The sequence below is a fragment of the Vanellus vanellus genome (assembly GCF_965231255.1).
Source record: "Vanellus vanellus genome assembly, chromosome: 1".
Lineage (NCBI taxonomy): Eukaryota > Metazoa > Chordata > Aves > Charadriiformes > Charadriidae > Vanellus > Vanellus vanellus.
This window is the reverse complement of record NC_138905.1, coordinates 60,416,289-60,434,516: the sequence shown is the minus strand read 5'-3', so window position 1 is coordinate 60,434,516 and position 18,228 is coordinate 60,416,289. Positions and strand designations below refer to the sequence as shown.

General features: G+C 43.9%; 1 protein-coding gene across 2 annotated transcripts in view; it reads right to left on the bottom strand.

The window, feature by feature from the left end:
- The window catches only part of SYN3 (synapsin III), a gene marked incomplete at its 5' end in the record, with an annotated part of 180,153 nt that overhangs the window by 26,299 nt on the left and 135,626 nt on the right, over positions 1 to 18,228 (bottom strand). For both annotated transcript variants that reach the window (XM_082488143.1, XM_082488144.1), the window contains one exon: positions 7,183 to 7,245. In XM_082488143.1, coding sequence (XP_082344269.1) covers positions 7,183 to 7,245 — 63 coding nt within the window. The remainder of the gene's footprint in view (positions 1 to 7,182; positions 7,246 to 18,228) is intronic.

Below are 18,228 nucleotides of genomic sequence, written 5' to 3'. Positions count from 1 at the left end.
TATTGTTATTGCTAGAAAGGAGCTGTATGCTCATCTCGTTAAATGGGATTTTTCCTCAAAACTTCAGTATGCTATGGAAAGGAAGGGTCCATTTTTTCTTCCTCTCCATCACCCCCTCCCTATGGGGAGAGAAGGAAATCAGGAGGTGTTTTCTCCAATGACCCTGAGGATTTTGGGCTGGGTAAATAGTTAAAGAGTGGGGGAACTTACCAAGGACACAAAGAAGATGACTCCCTTGAGTGCTGTGCTACTGCACAGTCCTCTGGAAACAGCTCTGCCATCTTCCCTGGCTCGTGCCAGAGCCCTTTCCATGGACTTCTTAGAGAAAGCACCTCACAGAGGTCCCCTTTTAGGAGACCACAGCCTTTTTTCCCACCAGGCATCAAAATAATCACCACACCAATGCTGAAATCTGAGCCACCGTTTGTTAATTGTTAGAGCCGGCCAAATTTGACAAAATAACAACCATGTCCTGGGTTAACGCTGGTTTAGTCCAGCGTATGGTTATTACTTCATAAACAGGAAGCACTCGAGTTACAGTCAAATTAGATTTATTTTCCTGCCTTATCTATCAAGTCCACCATTTTATTAGCTTTCTACTTTTAAATTTTGTATAATTCATTTCCTCCTGCCTTGTAACCCTTTTACATGTCAATAAAATATCCATTCTCCTAACAGAAGAAAAAACCCTAGAGATAACCAAAGCCAGGGTGGATGTAGTGTGACGCCAGAGGGCATTATTTAAGAAGGGACTATTAAAAATAATTCTAAAGCAAACAGTTACCAATTTACCTAATAAGGGATAAATCTGTCTTCTAAAATGGCAGGTTGGCCAACGCATGAAACTGAGAAAAGAAGTTGGAAAGAGATCAACAGGAAGCCATTTCTCTCTCTCTTTTTTGCACCCTGCTTGGGATAAATGCAATATCCCATTAGCTGCACAGAGGAGCGCAAACAGCGAGTGCAAACAGAGCCCCTGCCCTGGCAGCCTGTTTGTTTAGCTGTGCTGGCTGTTTGAGCAGCAATAGACTCATTCTGGAGCCATCAGCTGCTGTTTGCCGTAGCATTTTAGTGACCCGTTGTGAAGAGTTTGGGCCAGTGTATTGACAAATGCCTTTTCTGAGTAAGAAAGCTCCCTGGGAGAGTCCCTGCTTCACTTCTGGCTCTCTTTTGTAACTCAGGCACCAGCCGTGCCCTAGCACGCTCCCTGTCGCTGCAGCAGAGAAGGGAGTCTGGCTGGACCCCTGGGACACGCTCACACAGATGTGACCGTCCCTTTGCCCAGTGGTGGCACCTCAGAGGATAACACACGACCTGCAGTTGGTGCCCGTTCCCATCCTCAGTCTGCCCAAGAGGCTCTGATCTTGCTGCCCTGGGCTGGAGAGCGGCCTGAGGGACAGATTAGGAACAAACACTTCTCTCTCATCCTTGCTGTGGACCTTCTTTTGAGGCCTTCCTGCAAGACAGGGTTTTGAAGAGTGGGTCCTGGCATTGTGAAAAACCCACCGAGGATATTTCCTGGGCAGTTTGAGCCGCCCCTGAGATCTGTGTGAGCACAGGTTACTGCAGTGAGGGACCCGGGCGGAACTTTCTGCTTCCTCTGTCTCACAGTTCCCGCATCTACTGCCTCTTGTATAGCCCAGATGTTCCTGGACACCAGGGTCCCAGGGCTACAGCACTCCTCTCTCACCTTTAGCCTAAGCACTGCAAGGTATTGCCTCACAGTCCCCTATGGCTTTCATTAGTTATATGGCCGCAGGAATAGTCGGTCAGCCAAAGTGGCGTAATTATAGTACTCTGTAGGGCTGCCCTAGCGTAGCCTTGAGTGTCATCCAGAGTTAAATCTGCCTCACAGGTTAAACGCACACCACTTTGGAGATGGCTCACAGAAGCAGTTTCTGTGTCCAAACTGGGGTTAGAGGCAGGTTCAGCTGGAAGGTAAGTGTCCAAGGCTGAGCCAGGGCCAGGCTTGGCAACGTGGTCTTTAACTGAGTCTTGGTAGGCTTGTGAAAATGTCTGAGTGTTTTCCTCCAGAGGAACTGGCATGGCCACACAGAGCTTGTGATTTTTTTCATCCATCTTGACCTGCATTTAGCCTTTCTGTAGTGACTTTGACATTTTGAGACAGCAGATCTTCAGGAATGGCTCTGTACAAGGAGTTTCCTGAGTCTCTCCTTCCCTCTACCCCAAATTATACTCCCCATCCCAGAAAATACCCAATCCAACCAACACACATTCAGTCTAGGCCTAACTTTGACTCACCTCAAAATAATAAAGACAAAACAGAGTCTGCATTTCCTTATTATCCTCACACTGAAGTTCTCCAGATGTTACGCTACCTTTAATGCATTAAACCTTATAATCCCTCCTAACTTCCTAATGAAGAGCTTCTCTCAGCCCCAGGTCTTGGCAGCTTTGGTCCCTGGTAGCCTGGATCACTCACTGTTTTCTGTGTCCACCAAAAGGTTCCAGACTGGTGTGCAAGAAATGGGGACGCTTTTGCTATTTTCAAGACGGGTGGTACCTCCTCGCTCATGAGTCAGTGGGAACGCAGCAATTGGGCTGCTCTGTTGTGAATGTTACATGTCAAATCATTATTTGTCCTCTATAAAAGAAAATATTTGTTCCTTGACAAACCAAGGCAGCCCTTTCCCCTTCCTTTCCTCTTTAGCACACTGGATTTTCAAAGCTCTCACTTTTGGAACATTCTATTTCCAGTCCCGAGAGAGACAAGGTGACGAGCTGTCCTTCCTGATAAAAAACTTGCAGTATTTTTACATTACAGAGTGGCTCTGTTTAGTTTGTGCTATATTTATACCGGGGGGGGGGGGGGGGGGGGGGGGGGAAGTAGAGAAGTCTTTCCCATCCAGTAAGAGAGAAAATAACTCTGACCACATTATTATGAACAACAAGTTTTTCTTCTACAATGTAATAAATTCATCTGAGCCAGGGTTTGTACTGGGGACGTATTTTCATAATTATGGGCCAGGAGGGGACAGAAGTCGAGTCTTAAACTGGCCTAATAAGAGAGGTCTAAAAATAAAGTAAGAGTAGCAAAATATATATGCATTTATTCAATTCATATAAATATATATAAAGCCACATGAACAGATACTGGTTTTCCTCTCTCTGCAGATCTGGCAGTTGTTTCCTTCTCATGATCTGATCGGGAAGAGGTGAAGAGGCTCTTTGAGTGAATTTTCAGTGCTGGGCTCTGTTCCTAGGGCACTTTAGGGTCATGTTAGCACACAAATGGCAGATATTAACACACTCAGAGCTTTATTCTTTCCACGGGCTCTGGCATTATGAGATCTGGAGTCAGGAAGAAGTGTTATTCCTTTCTCACTGTAGGGCTCACCCTGTGCAACAGAGACCCCCAATCATGTCTGGTGTAGTTAGGCTCAAACTGCACAATGCTTAGAAATGCCTTGACCTTTAGGAACTGCTGGGCTAACAACAGTTCAGTTCTGCACAGGGAAGAACATCTCTTCTCAGCGTCCATCCATGATTTCCCTGGAATAGTCCTTGAGTATTGTTGACCCCATGAGCCTGGGCAACTTAAATACAACATGAGAAAGGTCCTTCTCTGCTGACTCCTTTGTAAACCATTGTCTAAGCAGTATTTACACAGATACTGTATTTGTATCAATACTGTATTGGACCAGCAGCACACAGAGCATTTGTTGTGATTGTCCAGTGCCAGCAAAATATGAAACAACTTCAAATTTTTGAAGGGGGATAATAATGGTCATAGGAGGGGCTAAGGGGCATATGTCCTGGGTTTAGGTGAGAAGACTGTTTGGAGCCCTTTTGTCTCTCTGGGTGAAGGCTATTCCTGGTGTCTCTGTTAAAGTCAACAGAGAGACTATTCCTGGATTGGTCAATGGAAATTTCAAAATCTGCCTTTTATTGCAATTTTTTTTCTTCATCTCCACCTGCATCTTACATGCACGCATCACTTGGCAAGATCATTTCTATCACTAATGGTATACTGCCACCCCTTTTGGTCCTGACCTCGAATACTAACTATTCCTCTTCCAAGCTGAAGACAGTCAATAGAGCCTGTGTCCTACAAGTCCTAACATGGTTAATTTTAATTTTTGCTTTAAGGATTCTCTGTTCAACCCTCTGATTAAAAAATGTGGTGAGTGAATTTTGTGAAAATGTTGTGAAAACAAAGGATATGTGAAAATGAAAGTCTGACTATTATAATTATGCTCTTTCTAGCAATTATTGCAAAATAATGAACACTCAGCACTTCTTAGAGTGCCAAGTGCCTTATGAACATGAATTAGCAATAAGTATAAGGTAATAATTATAATCCCTCTGTTCTGTGACACAGAGAAACTGAAAAAGAACTGTGAAATGACACAAGTCTCCCTGCAAGTCAACGGTGAACCTCTTTGGGGAAGAGGTCTTTTCTGTGTCCAGAGATTTTCTGGCTCCTGGCCACTGTCTCAGTACAAATAAAGAATAACACTGTCTGGACTTCCCATCTTTGCTCATTCTTCTAAGTCTTTGTGCCTCCCATTACGTGTGATTTTATTATTAATAACACGAAAAATGTAAGTACTTCCTTGACAATTTCTGCTGGTAATGAGATTGTAATCTGAATGCTCACATCCTTTGAAGCAGCCATAACAGGTACAAATACATGGCTCGCTATCTTGGCATTGTTTGTTGCAGTAAGTACTATTTTTAATACTCATGTGTACTTTGGCTAATAGGTTGGTTATTTTATCCTTTTTTTCTTCCGTCACTGCTTTTATACAAAACATGACCTGATGCAGGTGCTTTATTACCATTTATTTTCTTACACTAATCTAAACCAAAAGCAAACCTCTCTCTTTTCATATTACGTATATTTTACAACTAAAGACCTGCTATTTCCTGCTATCATCTCTACTTCTGAAGACCAACGTAAAGAAATTCTTTAGCTCTCTGTAATCTCCATATCATCACTGGTTATTGCTTTTACATTATAATGGTGAAAACCACCATTATGTCTCCTGGAAACTTTTCTTTTCTGAATTACTTAATTGGAGGTTTGATTTTTTTTACCTATAGGTGTTACTTTTCCAGTATACCCATAGTTCTGCTTATTTGTGTTTCTCCTGACATTTTCTGTGGTTTCTTTCTGTCAGTTCCACTTGGGAATGAACCCTGTTGTCTTAAAAACAGCAAAAACCAACTTGTTCTTTATTTTATTTTTACTTTCTCTCTTCTTTTTTTTTCTCTATGCAATGAAATGCAGCGGGACTTCAAGAAGACTAATTTAATCAGTGTCAAGTTTACTTCAGGCTGCTTGTAGCTGGAGTCAGGCCCAAATTAAAACCGCAAGATCGACAACCCTTCCATCCTGTACCTTCCCCATCTACAGAACAGAGCAGTGTTGAAACTCTGTGCCCAAATCCACATCCAGACTTTGCTAGTAGTCCCTAATTTCATAACGGACTAAAGTAAACTTGGCCTCAGACCAATTCTTTCTTCTAAGATGCTGGCTGTCAGCCTATCTTCATCTGGAATGACTTCCTACGTACCCGCCTTGTACCACTATGTACAATTGTGCCTGGAGTTTGAATAGAAACTCTCTTCCCCTGTAACTTGTGACAGCAAAAATCAACATCATTAAAGAATAAAATGGGAGGGAAAGTGAGAGGTAGAAGAAGATCTGGTGTCTGGTGCAGAAGACAGTAGCTAAATACTCTGCTGAGAGTTTTGTCCAGAAACACTGTTAAGATTGGGGTACCTCTCTCTGATTCAGCCCTCATTTCTGTTGCCACTGAGGGTCCTTTGTGCACAGGAGGGACACAAGAAGCCCTCCCTACATTACAGGTGAAATTGCAGAGCAGTCAGAGATCCAGGACTGCAGGGTCTCAAGGAACTTGAAACCTTTCCTCAGGGAGAGGTTTCTTCCTCCTGGTTTGTCCTGGTTAGATTTTGCTAATGAAATCCTTCCTAGGGACACGTTCAGTGGCTCGCTCTACAAGCAGCTCTAGGCTTGTCTGCGTGTACTCTAATGCAATGACACCTCTGCCTGTTTAACATACGCAGAACCAATACTTTAACAAACATTTCCTGCTTATTTAAATGTTTGTTCTTTGATGCTGAAAGCCAACTTCACCACTGGCCCAGGGATCTGAGCCCACTTCCTCTCCAGCAGCTACCATCCAGACAGGGGAAGGCTGCAACCAAAGCAAGAACGGTTATGAGAGCTTCCATGTGCAATCCAGGAAGCCAGACTTCTGTTTCCAGAGGGTGAGCAAACAAGCCGTACCAAGTTTAAATTTGGCGTACCTATATATAATTTTCAGGCAAAGCGTGAGGCTGGGAGAAGGTCTGTCTGCTCTAGGGAAGCACTGTGACAGGGGAATCAATTACAAAGTTCACGTACCACCCATTTGGATTCCAAGGTGATACATCAGAATTTCCTCCTTCTGAACAAATCAAGTTTTAGACAGATAGGGGATCTTTTTTTTTTTTTTTTTTTTTAAAGGTATATGCAAGAAAAGAAGGCTAAAATGCAGCAGAAACATCCTGGCGATGCCTCACTGAAAGGGGGCCCTAGTCACCCCAAGAAATAGGGGCTGCTAATTCACTTGGGGAATAAAGACCCCAGAGAGCCTGGGAAAAACAAACAGGTCCTTCTGGGGAGTGAACTGTTTTTCAGGATTCCTTGGCAGGCAACCAGCCACTCTGCTTTGTAAAGTCTTGTTCTTCCTTGCAAGGAGGAAAAAAATAACTGAAGGGCTCCTGTTTTATTGAATAAGGTCATCATAATGCACTCAAAAAGACCAGTGCCAGTGCTCCTCATTGTGAGAGCTATGGGGTGTAGCTGCGCATTACAGGTGCCTGAATAAACAACATTACCACTTTCAGGAGAGGAGAAAATATATAAAAGACGAGCCTAATGACTTCAGCCCAGCCAGCTTTTCCCCCTTCTCTTCCCAACCCCCCTTCCCGCATCCCAGACAGCCTTCAACCCAATACCACTGCCTGTCTCCGAGTGCGTGACAGTGGAAAAAGGCCTTTTCTCCCACAGGAACAGCCAGTGTAACTCAGATAGGCTGTGGGGAGGTTTAACCCCTTCGCCGGCTGTCCACACGCCGTGTACGATCACAGGAATGCTGTGCCACATATATATCTGTTTCCTGAGCTACACACATTTTTTCTTTTACTTACCTTCCCCATTCCAGCATGAGCATGTCCCAGCTTGACCACTACAGGGAAATTCGGAGTTGTGTGCTGAAAGACATAAGAAGGAGCTCCTTGTTAGTTATTTCTTTCCAGTCATGGTATTTGAAATAGTCTTCTTTTATTCAGTAGCTTTTATTCCCCTGCCCGGATGCTGATGGGAGGATAAAAAAGACAAATAAAGATTGTCCAGGTGGTAGTACAATAAGCAAACAGCTCTTCACTGGGATACATCTGATTGGAAATGGAGGCCAGGCAGAATTCCTCAGATCTGACCTACCTTTGCTGCCTGATAGCAGTAACCTCTAAAACCTTCTTATTTTTTCATGTTGCTTTTCCCACCCAGTATGTATGGATGTGTGTACAGTCATGCACATGTGAAAAAAGCTGCACTTGCAAGCTTGAGTAAGTGAATGTTTTCAGATGCTGAAAACATCTGAATTGTGAGAAAGACAAGGGTGGTTTGTTTTTTTTCCGCGTAGACTAATTTGGCCTTTAAAATTAGTGTTAGCAGTCCTTCGGCAGCTCCTATTCCCCTCCCATCAGCAGTGGTGGGGGCTAGGAGAGAGGGAACAGGGGCCAACCCTTGGGTACAACTCACAAAGTCCATCTATTCATAAAGTCTCTTCCTCTCTTCTCTAACTTCAGGGGTGGGTATAGGGAATAAAAGAAAATAAAGAAGGGTTGGAATCAGCAATAAAAATAGAAAAAAATATATTATGTCTTCTCCCTGGCTTGCCTGGTGTTTACATTGGGCAGGGTCCTGCCATCCAAGGCATGCAGGTGCATCTTAGTGAACATGTGGGATTTTACTTGGAGAACTGCGTGTATCCTCTCTGTCTTCTGTTCCCCAGTTTTGTGCTCCTGCAAGGATTCACTTGGAGCGACCAGCTGAGAGCTGGGCAGCTGGGCTGGTAGGAAGTACCCATGCCAGGAGTAACCAGGATATCTACACCACACCTCTCCTGCTTCTGGTTGGTCCCTTTCTACGCCTCTGCTTGACATCCCTGTGATCTTCGTCTTGTCCTGTAGTCTTGATTCTTATGAGCTAAATGCTATCCCTTTACTACATAACCTGTTATTTTTTATTGCCTATTTCATTTTCTTTAATGGGAATTCTTTTAAAAGACCCTTTTGTCTTTACCTAAATGCCTGAAGCGATGAGCTCTATTCATGAAGCAGTTAACCCGGAGATCTGGCAATGGGAGGGAGTTGAATTTTGACAGATAAATGTCTCTCCTATTTATTTAAGTTTGAGAATAGATAAACAAATTGTTCTTGTGCTAATTACCAATTGTCTGTATGGACAGGCAGGCGCTACGCCCTAAAGATAGAATGGTGCTGCAGTCTCCATCTGTAGCAGCTCGCTATAAATAACAAAATTAGTAATGAACACTGATATGTTTTGCTATTCAGCTGCTTATGTAAAGAAATGTCACAGGAGAGGGGAACAGTGAGTGCATCATGTTCTCAAACAACCTGTGTCTCTTGTGAGGACCTTCTTCAGACAGAAAGCTGAAGGATCCTCTTAGGACCGCAGAAGGGCACACGAATGCAGTAAATCTGTCCTGGCACAGGCAAGGACCAGCACCTGCTCTTTCAAAAGAAGCAGCAAGAGACTGTGATAGGTGACCATCCTGAAGCCCAATAGTAAAGCATATCGCCAAGCACTTGAGTTTGTGGTCTATTTCCTCTTCGCCTCTCTAATTCATTGTAAGAGCCCGAAACCTAATTTGCTGCTGGCATAAATGAATCAAATGGAGGACTGCACCTGAAGCTTACTGAAGACAGGGCTATGGACGGACCGTGCCACACCTTTAATGCTGGAAGATGAAAGGTAACCTAGTAGTGAGGGCACCCACCTGCTCAGGCTCTGGGAGACCTGGCTCATTTCCCAGCTCCATCATCCATGCCCCGTGCACACTATTTGAGCGAAAGCGCTTGCAAGCCCTGGCCTCTGCTCCCTGTTTGCGAGCGGAGGTGGCAGCTGCTCCTACGGCACAGGAAAAGCAAGCTGCGTGCTGCAAGCCAGCCCGATAGCCTGGCGAGGAGGCCAAAGAAGTGTGCGGGATAGATAATGTTCTATCACCAGCTCAAAGCAGCCAGAGGCAGGAAGCGATGTCTCTGCTGCCCCATTTGTGTACCCTACCTGTAGGTTCTGCTGAGGGAGCCTGGCTCAAGCATGGGGCCCGGGAGTGGGAAGCATCTGTTTTCCTGTGTACATGCAAAGCAAGTCTGGGATCCAATAAACAACCCAAGTTTACTGCTAGCCTGGAAGACACCACCGACAATGACAACGCTCTGCTCAAACCTCCCCTTTTCTCTTTGCTTCTTGGAAATATGAGCTCAGCTTTCTTGGTAAGGCTTGGCCTCATCCCATGTAGTGGTGACCAACTGGTGCCAGAGTATGCTGGAGTCACAAGCCACTTGGGCCGGCCATAGTGCCTGGGGCTCGGGGTGAAACACAGATCCAGATTCTGAATGTGCAGTTTGCCAGGAGTCTGCTTCTGCCACTGAAACCCCACCAAATTTCCACCTACGTGAACCTGCCTTATGGAGGAACCAGTGAGAGAGAGCAGCGCATACGCTTAGCTGCATTTTATAATGGGTTTATCTAGTGACAACGGAGTGCCCTTGGTCTGTGCTGAAGTTAAGTGGAATCAAAAGCTTTCAATAGTCCACAGGACCAAAGCAACCAGAGTCCACAACCACCCAATAATGGAGCTAGGAAGCCCCTGCAGAAGTGGAAGCGGGCTGAACTGCACCGCAATCAGGGGACATTTTGCCAGGTTCCACCAGAGCCTTGTTGGGACCCGAGTCCCATTTCTATTGCTAATAAGGTGGCCAACCAGCATACTTGGCAAGCACCCAGATGGATAGGGAAGCCGAAGGAAGGGAGAATGTATTACACACGCCACTATGAGGCAATTCACACACATACATGGTGAGAAGTTCTGGGAGTGACCACAGCCACCACAAGGGCAGACCCCTGAGATGAGTATTTACACATACTTAGTCATAGATTTCCTGGGAAAGAACATGCTTATAATCAAAGGATAGCAGCAGAGTTTAATAAGAAAAGCATGGTTTTACTGAAATCATGCAAAGAAATATGTCTGTGTCTTCTATGTGTTTGTTTATGTGTTGTAAGGCCTCTTTTTTCTTGGAAAAATGGGGAAAACCACTTTGATGCTTTTAAAATGTGCACGAACTGTTGACAGGGCTGGTATAGATGATGTCTGCGGGTTTTGGGATGGGACTGCAGCACCGCAGCTAGCTCAGTGATCAGATGCAGGGTGTTAGTTCATATGCGTAACTCAACCCTTTGAATTAAAATCCTATAAATGTATTCCCAGATGTTGTCACACAAAAGCCTTGAGATAGCAAGGTTTGCATATGTGTCCAGAACTTAGCGTGTGAAGATGCTTGTTTAGAGTAAAGCAGGAGTTTGAATCTTGTATTAGGAGCTCCGCAAAGCCGTCTTCGATAGGAGTGAACGGAGAGTCGTGAAGTTATTTCCAACTTACAACACTGATGGCCCAAAGTATAACATTTTAGCCCCTCATTTTAAGTGCTCTCCTCTGTGTGTAGGGTCACTGCAAAGATCACTTTGCAGTTAATCAGTATTTTGGCACTGGTGTGTAAAAGTGAGTGCCGGTATGCATACATTAGCCTCTATTTGAAAACACATGGCTGTAAACTGTGACACTTTCCCCTTTACCCTCTGTCCCTTCTGTCCAACAAATAATGAGGTTTTCAATAGTTCTTGTAAATATATAATATTTTCTGTATGTACTGCTGGTGGAGTATTAGAACAGAGTTGGATATAAACTGATCTGACGGGAGGAATCTCAGACGAAACCTGATCTATTCCATAAATACAATCCTTTCCACTCTTTTGTTTCACTGAGGCCCTCGGGAGAGATGCCGATCTTAGGTCTGTGATTTTGTATACTGTCCTGTAGTCCATAAACAATGCAGGATGCCTCTTTTGATATCCTTCTGCCACGCTGATTTTTGTGCATTAGTTCATATTATCCTTCTCATCTCATACGATGCACTTCCAGTTTCCAATATTATCCTTTCTTCTGCAAAGCCTTTCCAGTCAGTGCTAAAATTAATAGTCCAGGGTGCAATGACATCATGGATAATATTAGGAAGGATCTGGGGAGATGGCAGATGAAGACATTAAAACTTTGGTCTCTTGGCACCAGTATTGTCTTATCATAGCATCCGGTGTTTTCAATCAGGCCAGAAGCCCCCGAAGCACAAGGTACTGTAATTTTTGCTTCACCCTTCCCCCAGAAGTAATACTGTGAATTTTTCAAGGTTTTACGCTCTAAATGTGACCTTTCTGTTTGTTTAGCTGCCTTTACTTTTATGATGACAAAGTCTGTGCTGGGTGGGTACCTAATGGATTATGGGAATGTTGTTCATGCACTTGGGAGCTAAATGTTGAAAGTAATGTGTGTGGCACTTCCCTGGTGTAATTAAGCTGGAGGAGCAGCGAATATATATGATTTCCTGTAAAAACAAGCGAGCTGATTCAAACCTACAAGAAAGTAATGATGTCATGACACGATGTCATTGTGTTTATGGAAATATCTTACTGAAAATCTGAGCTGAAGAGCAGCACTGGTTGCATGCCAGACTTGCCAGGCATGGCAAAGTCAGGGCTGTATAGTGAAATATGGAGGAGAAGCAGTAGCGCTCCTTATTGTACACTCACTCCTGACTGGATGTAATCAACAACTACATGCAGCATGGCTCAGTCAGTGGATTAATACTGTGGCCTCATGGAGATTTGTGGTGGCCAATGACTAGGAAAGACAAGTCTTCCCCTCTGCTGTTTACCAGATCAGAAATAGTGTAAGAAACAACAAGCGACAATGGGAGAGTATGTTGAACAACAAGAGTTGCCAGCATTAACATCTGTGCTCTGTTAAAAACACATGATATGGATTCCTTTAAAACACACACGTGTGTATTCATTACCATATTATAATTATAGCACAATGAATAAAAAATCATTATCTGGGGAAAGAGGGCCTGCGCTTCCAAGTCAGCTAAAGTAAATCCTGGAGGAGCAGTAGGTATCCTCAAGGGTCTCTGGAGAAAGGAGGAGATAGGGGTTAGGATGAGAAAAGTGATGAGATACTTGTGACAGGAGGAGTTCGATCACAGCTGGATCAGGACAGTATTGTACAAGGTAGGACCTGAAGCACCAACTGATAGATGGGATGGCAGCTGGAATACAACAGTGCTCCTTCTAGCAAAAGAGGAGACAGCATATCATTTTAGGATGGGTTAAGTTTTAGACAGCTTTACTGAGCTGGGGTGATGAAATCAGTGCTGTGGATGAGGTGAGAGCAATGGGAGGACCCGGAATGAGTGCAAAACAAGGGGTTAGTTTTAAGATGCTTTAGATGGATGGACTTTTCATTTCATTTAGCACTGGAGCTGAGACCTCCGGCTTCAGACAGGAATGAACATAGTAAGTAACTAGATGGAGATACAGCATAAATTAAGTTGTGCTACTAACTGAAGTCAGCAATGCCTTAGGGTGTGAAGAACCTTCAGGGTGGTAAAAAAAATTTATCCTTTGATTCTATCACTGTCTTTAAAAAGCACAACACAAAAAGAAAAAAAAAAAAGAAAACCCAACAGCAACATGACTTAGTCCCCACATCCTTGAGTAAACAAACCACAAACCAGTGTTTCAGGGCTCCTAACACTTGCTGTGGTTAGAACTCATCACAGAAGCGAGTAGAAAGGGTTAAGCATAAAATGGAACTTTTTATCATTAATTCCACCTCTAATGTTACTTTACTTCTCCTTTATTTGAGACAGGATGCTTTTGGGTTCCCAGTGGTCCCCCTCAGCATTTGGAAGATAAAAGTGTGAGCCTTTGATATTATTCTCATTCCCTTGGAGCTTCAAGTGTCAAGTGTGAGAATTATATGAATATATCGACAAGCAGATGATCAGCAAAAAACCAATATATGGTACGTGTGTATGCACATGTATTCACACACATAACTAGCAGTTCTAGTCAATAAATCCCCATTACCACATCTTAAAATACAGGCAACTTTTAAAGGTTGTTATGAGTACATAGAAAAGTTTAATTTCTTAATGCATGGTGTTTGCGTAGCCAGTATTTTGCATTGTTTCCTTTAGGGAAGTCTCTTGTCTTTGCTTGCTAGGAGAGTGAATACATTCCCCCAACTCCTGATGTTGAAAAACTTTAAAAATATTTTTCATGGGATGCAGTGGAAAAGAAGAAACTCTTGAGTTTCCTCTCCCCCAGACCTGAATTGGGTACATTTTGCTGTGTTTTTCTCTAATACGAAAATTCTGTTCTCCATGTAAACACATTGCAGAGGAAGAGATGGTGAACACCAGTTGTTGACAGGGCGGTGAATTCTCTAGGAATTTTCTTTTGATGGGTTACCTTTGGAAAAACTGTAGCACCTAAGCTGTGGTAGAAGATACAAGAAGGAGACAGACGGGAAAAAAATGCTTTATGAAGTTATGCTTGCGTCTTCAAAGATGTTTCTCTTGCAAGAAGCCCTAAGGTTCACAAGGAGCTGGCTGACGAGCTCTCTCTTCACTCAGAAGACTTGACTGTCCCTTTGTTTGGGCAAAATTTGAATTATCACTGATTTCAAAATGAGCAGCATGGGGGGAGAGAACTAAACTTCCCCGTGGAAAACAACCTTCAGCAACAGGCACCACAGGAATAACTAGGTGTCACTGAAGCCGATCATTCCCCTGATAACGCTGGTCTCTAACCTCACCAGGCCATCAGCTGCAGGTGCCTTCCTGTCTCCAAAGGGAAAAGTGAGTACAGTTCTCACCCCAGCTCTTACACAAAGCGAAGCCACGTGCCCTGACGGCAAAGCCTGAGAGAATCACACATGACTCCAAGGGCTTGGTTATGATTTCACAACCTTCTGTAGCACATTTGAGAGAGATGCACTTATGCCAGCGTGAAATGAGAAGCGGGCCCTGGGCTTATTAGTACATTCAGTGAGAAATACTCCGCCTGACACAGAAATGGCTCTGATGTTTTATTGTAAGTCTCATGCTGTTGTAACTGTGCCAATGACCCCGTGTGGCCTTGGCTGACATTGCCGTGTCAGACGCTGGCAGGAAGAGGGCCACAAGCAATGAGCCATGGATGTTGCCTGGTACAGGGAATGGGATACCATGGTCCACTGGAACATTTGAAATACCCTCTGGGCTCCTGAAAGCTGTTGGGCATTGGACCACCTCCTCCTTCCTTCTTGCCATTCCTCAGCACTCAGGGCTATAGAAATCACAGCACAGAGAACCAGGCAGTCACAGTTGGACTTTTTAAAAAAAATCCCTGGTTTACTTTTATACTTCTTCAAAAGTACAGCTAGTAATTTTGATTAATGCTGCAGAGCATAAGGGACTTTGGACATAAAGAAGGAGCACGGGAAGTGTCACCCTGCCGCTGTCATCTCAAGCTATGTCTATACTAATAAATAAAGCAATGACATAGCAAGGACAACAGCCCCGAGTTGCCTATACTGTGAAGTTGTTAGACTGATCTCTGGCACGTTCTGGCTCGAGCCAAATAGCATTCCCCCAAATAATTCCCAAGCACAACATGGAAACCAGCATAAGTCTGGAACCATATCCCATAGGGCACTTTGGAGGCTAAAAGAGTTTGATAGCATGGCTGGGGTTGGACCATGCCAGAGTTGCCAGAGAATGGATCTGGCACTCTATGGTTTGCTACTGTTCATGTAGCCCCAGTCTGTCTCACAGGGTTGAGCAGGACAGTAGTTTTTATCTCACATTATGCTCTATATTTGTATGCTTTCACATCAGTGTTTCATTTTGGTTGTACAGATGAATGGTCTATCACATGTGGCCATATGTCATACCATTCCCATACGATAATTTCCACTGATTACCTTTTCCAGGCCAAATTCATAGTGGGTGTGTTTTTCACCTACAGCTACAGCTATTTACACCACATTTCTTTTGTCCACTGACCTGGAAAGTCAGGTATTACCTCACATGAGAAACGTTTATGCTATGGGCCCAGTTTGTCCTATTTTACAGCCAGATCTTAATTTAAGCATTTTGAGCCCTTAGGCTCATGCAGGAATTCAGATACTTCACTAATGTGGCAGTGAGATACACATCCCCTACTTTTTGTGGTCACTCCAGCTCTCTGGGACATAAATGTGGGGAGTGTTTTGAAAGCCCTGTTCCACAGACCTACCTCCTCCATGGGCTGCACATGGAGCTGAACAGGGGTAGCAGCTCTTCTGAACCCTGAAGTTGTTGTGGCATCTTTTGTAGGCACCTACAGCAGGTGGGGGCCATGTATGAGCCTTGTTCTTCCTACATCCTTGTTCTTGTGCTTCACAGTTTCAAGTTTCTTTCTCTAGATAAAAATCTTGTATGTTTATCCAGACTAATTTTTGCCTCATGTCAGAGACATTGAGGACATGAAAGGCAGCCATTGTATCCTATGATTGAATTAGCCCTGTGTCTCTTGAGATTTCTTAGGAACTTTCAAATTACATGGTTTTGGTAGGAGCCAAAAACTGTAGGAAGGGCTCTATTTCACCATCTCTCCAAATTCAACCCTTGCTTGGGGAAGAAAATAAGATTCCAAACTGTAGACTTCCTATTTTCAAAGCTGAAAGTTTTATGTTCCAATGATTCTGTGAATGAGCACTAATTAACTTTTTTTTTTTTTTTTAATCCAAAAGGGAAATGAAATGCTTCCAAACTGTAAACGGAGATTTTTTCTGACATGCATTTTATTTCTGCATGTTTCATTTGTGAGGCTTTTTGAGATTTTGATTTTGGGTTAGGGAAAAAATCTGAAATCTTGAAACCTCTCAAGAGCTGAGAAAACCTTCTCCTACCTAGGCTTTAAGGGCGTGCGCCCACAATGGCACCACATGGTATTTGTCTCCCTCTTGTGGCTTATTCCATGAGATAAGATACAGTCCTGCTCCACCTGTTTGCTAAAGCCATTAGCACTTTCAATGAAGTGGAAGCAACGTGTTCTGTTTGTGTCCTGTGCGACTGTCCTATATGTCAACTTTGGCTGCAACCCCAGTGCTGAGGGACAACCAAGTTCGCCATTGGGAGTCAAAAAGAGTGCTGGAGTTGAGCGGGCTCCACACAGGACGTAGGTAGAGCTATTTTCAGCTGGGCCTGGCTTCTGTTTACATCTTTCCCAGCTGTAAGGAGAAAGGGGCTACTGAAATGAACGCTTTCAGAGGAAGACAGAAGAAACCACTGTGTGGATCAGCCTTTTTCATCTCACAACCACCACCTCGGTCAGCAGCATTTTTCCCCTGCTGAGCACACACATTGATGTACCGCAGGCTGCAGAGGCCAGGAATGGCAAGCAGCAGGAAGCAGAGAAATTCCTTTCGGAGTAACACATAGACCTTCTTCTTCAGCTTGGGTAAGCCTGGAGCGGCAAAGGATGCTGTGGTCTCTGTGAGCCCACTCCTTCTGTTTTGTCTAGAGAGAAAGGGTTCACCGTTTACTGGAAAAAGAGGTGGAGACCTGAGCTGATTTCATCTGTGAGGCAATATCTCCACTTCTCTGGGATAAATGAGACAAATGTGAGCGAGCTGGTCCACACCCAGTACAGGAAGGTATTTGTTTCTTTCCCAGGCACATTACTGAGGCTGTCATGGGATCCAGGTAGGATTTTGGAATGTGGGCAGAAGCGAGCATGGAAGTAAATGAGTATGTGCGTGAAAGAAGGGCACTTGGCTCACCAGGGGAGCTCATGCCTGGCACTCTGGCTGGAGGCAGTGCCAGGCACAGGGGGTGAGGTGAGAGGAGCAGAGGCACCACTCGCCTGCACGGTGTCACCGAATGCACTGTCCTTCCATTGCTGCATGAGCATTGTGCTCACTCACAGGCGAAGCCTGAAACTATTCCAGGAAGATGAGTACTTGTTTCCTTATTACAGTTCTACCTCTTTTTTTCCCATCAGACTTCATGGCATTAAATTATTTTATGAAACTGGTTGCTGAAGTCTTTTAGAGTGGTCCTGGCTTTATTTCTCATGGAGGTAGTGCCAGCACCTCAGAAATGCAGCAGCTGAACTCCTCCTGCTGAGCTTCTGTGCTGTGCAAACAATTACTACCAATATATATGGACCAAACTTCAGGAGAGTGGGAGCTCCTTTTAAACAACAACAACAACAACAACAACAACAACAACAACAACAAATCTCTGCAATGACAAAGAAAAAACGTTTGCTCTCTCAAAGAAGCTAAATCATACCTCAGTCTGTTTAGGACTACTTAAAACCTGGAAGATAAAACTTAGTCTCAAGTGGGAGAAGCCAACTGGACTTTTCCCTTTTTCTTGGTTTTGTTTCTTAAATTCTGAAATCAAAGAGAGTTTTGTGTACACTTATCCTTGTGAGCTTCTCAGTTGATGGTTTTTCACCCATTGTGGGTGGGACAATGAAGAAAACGTTCAAAACTTCCCATGCAAAGGTGGCTCAGCTAATTCCATGCTCAGAAAGTAGCAAGTGTCCAGGTTGTGTGCTGTGCACTTTTGGACTTCAGTAGCAAGACTCTGATACTGGACCTTGAGGACAGAGTACTATTTCATATGCATTTTGTAGACAGCCCTAATTAGCTAAATTAGTTTGTCTGCATCATAAATGTAAAGCAGCACACACTGGATTTGTCTCTAATTGTGGCATTGCTGTGGTGATGGCTTGCAGACTTTTTTTTTTTTAACTTTCTCATTAGTACTTAGCTTTAGGCATTTGTGAGAAACCACAGCCTCCAAAAGCTCCCACTCCTGTCCTCTTAATTTTGACTCACAAGGTTTTAATGGATGAACAGAAAGCAAAGAAAGCCTTTGGTTCTCATACCATTCAGCAAACCTCCGGCTGGCACTGGCATTGTTTGGGAACCCTTGTGGGGATGAAAGCAAACTCTGTACAGATGTGGCCTCTTCTGAGACCGCTCTTTGAGGCCTGTTGATTCTCAGAACAAA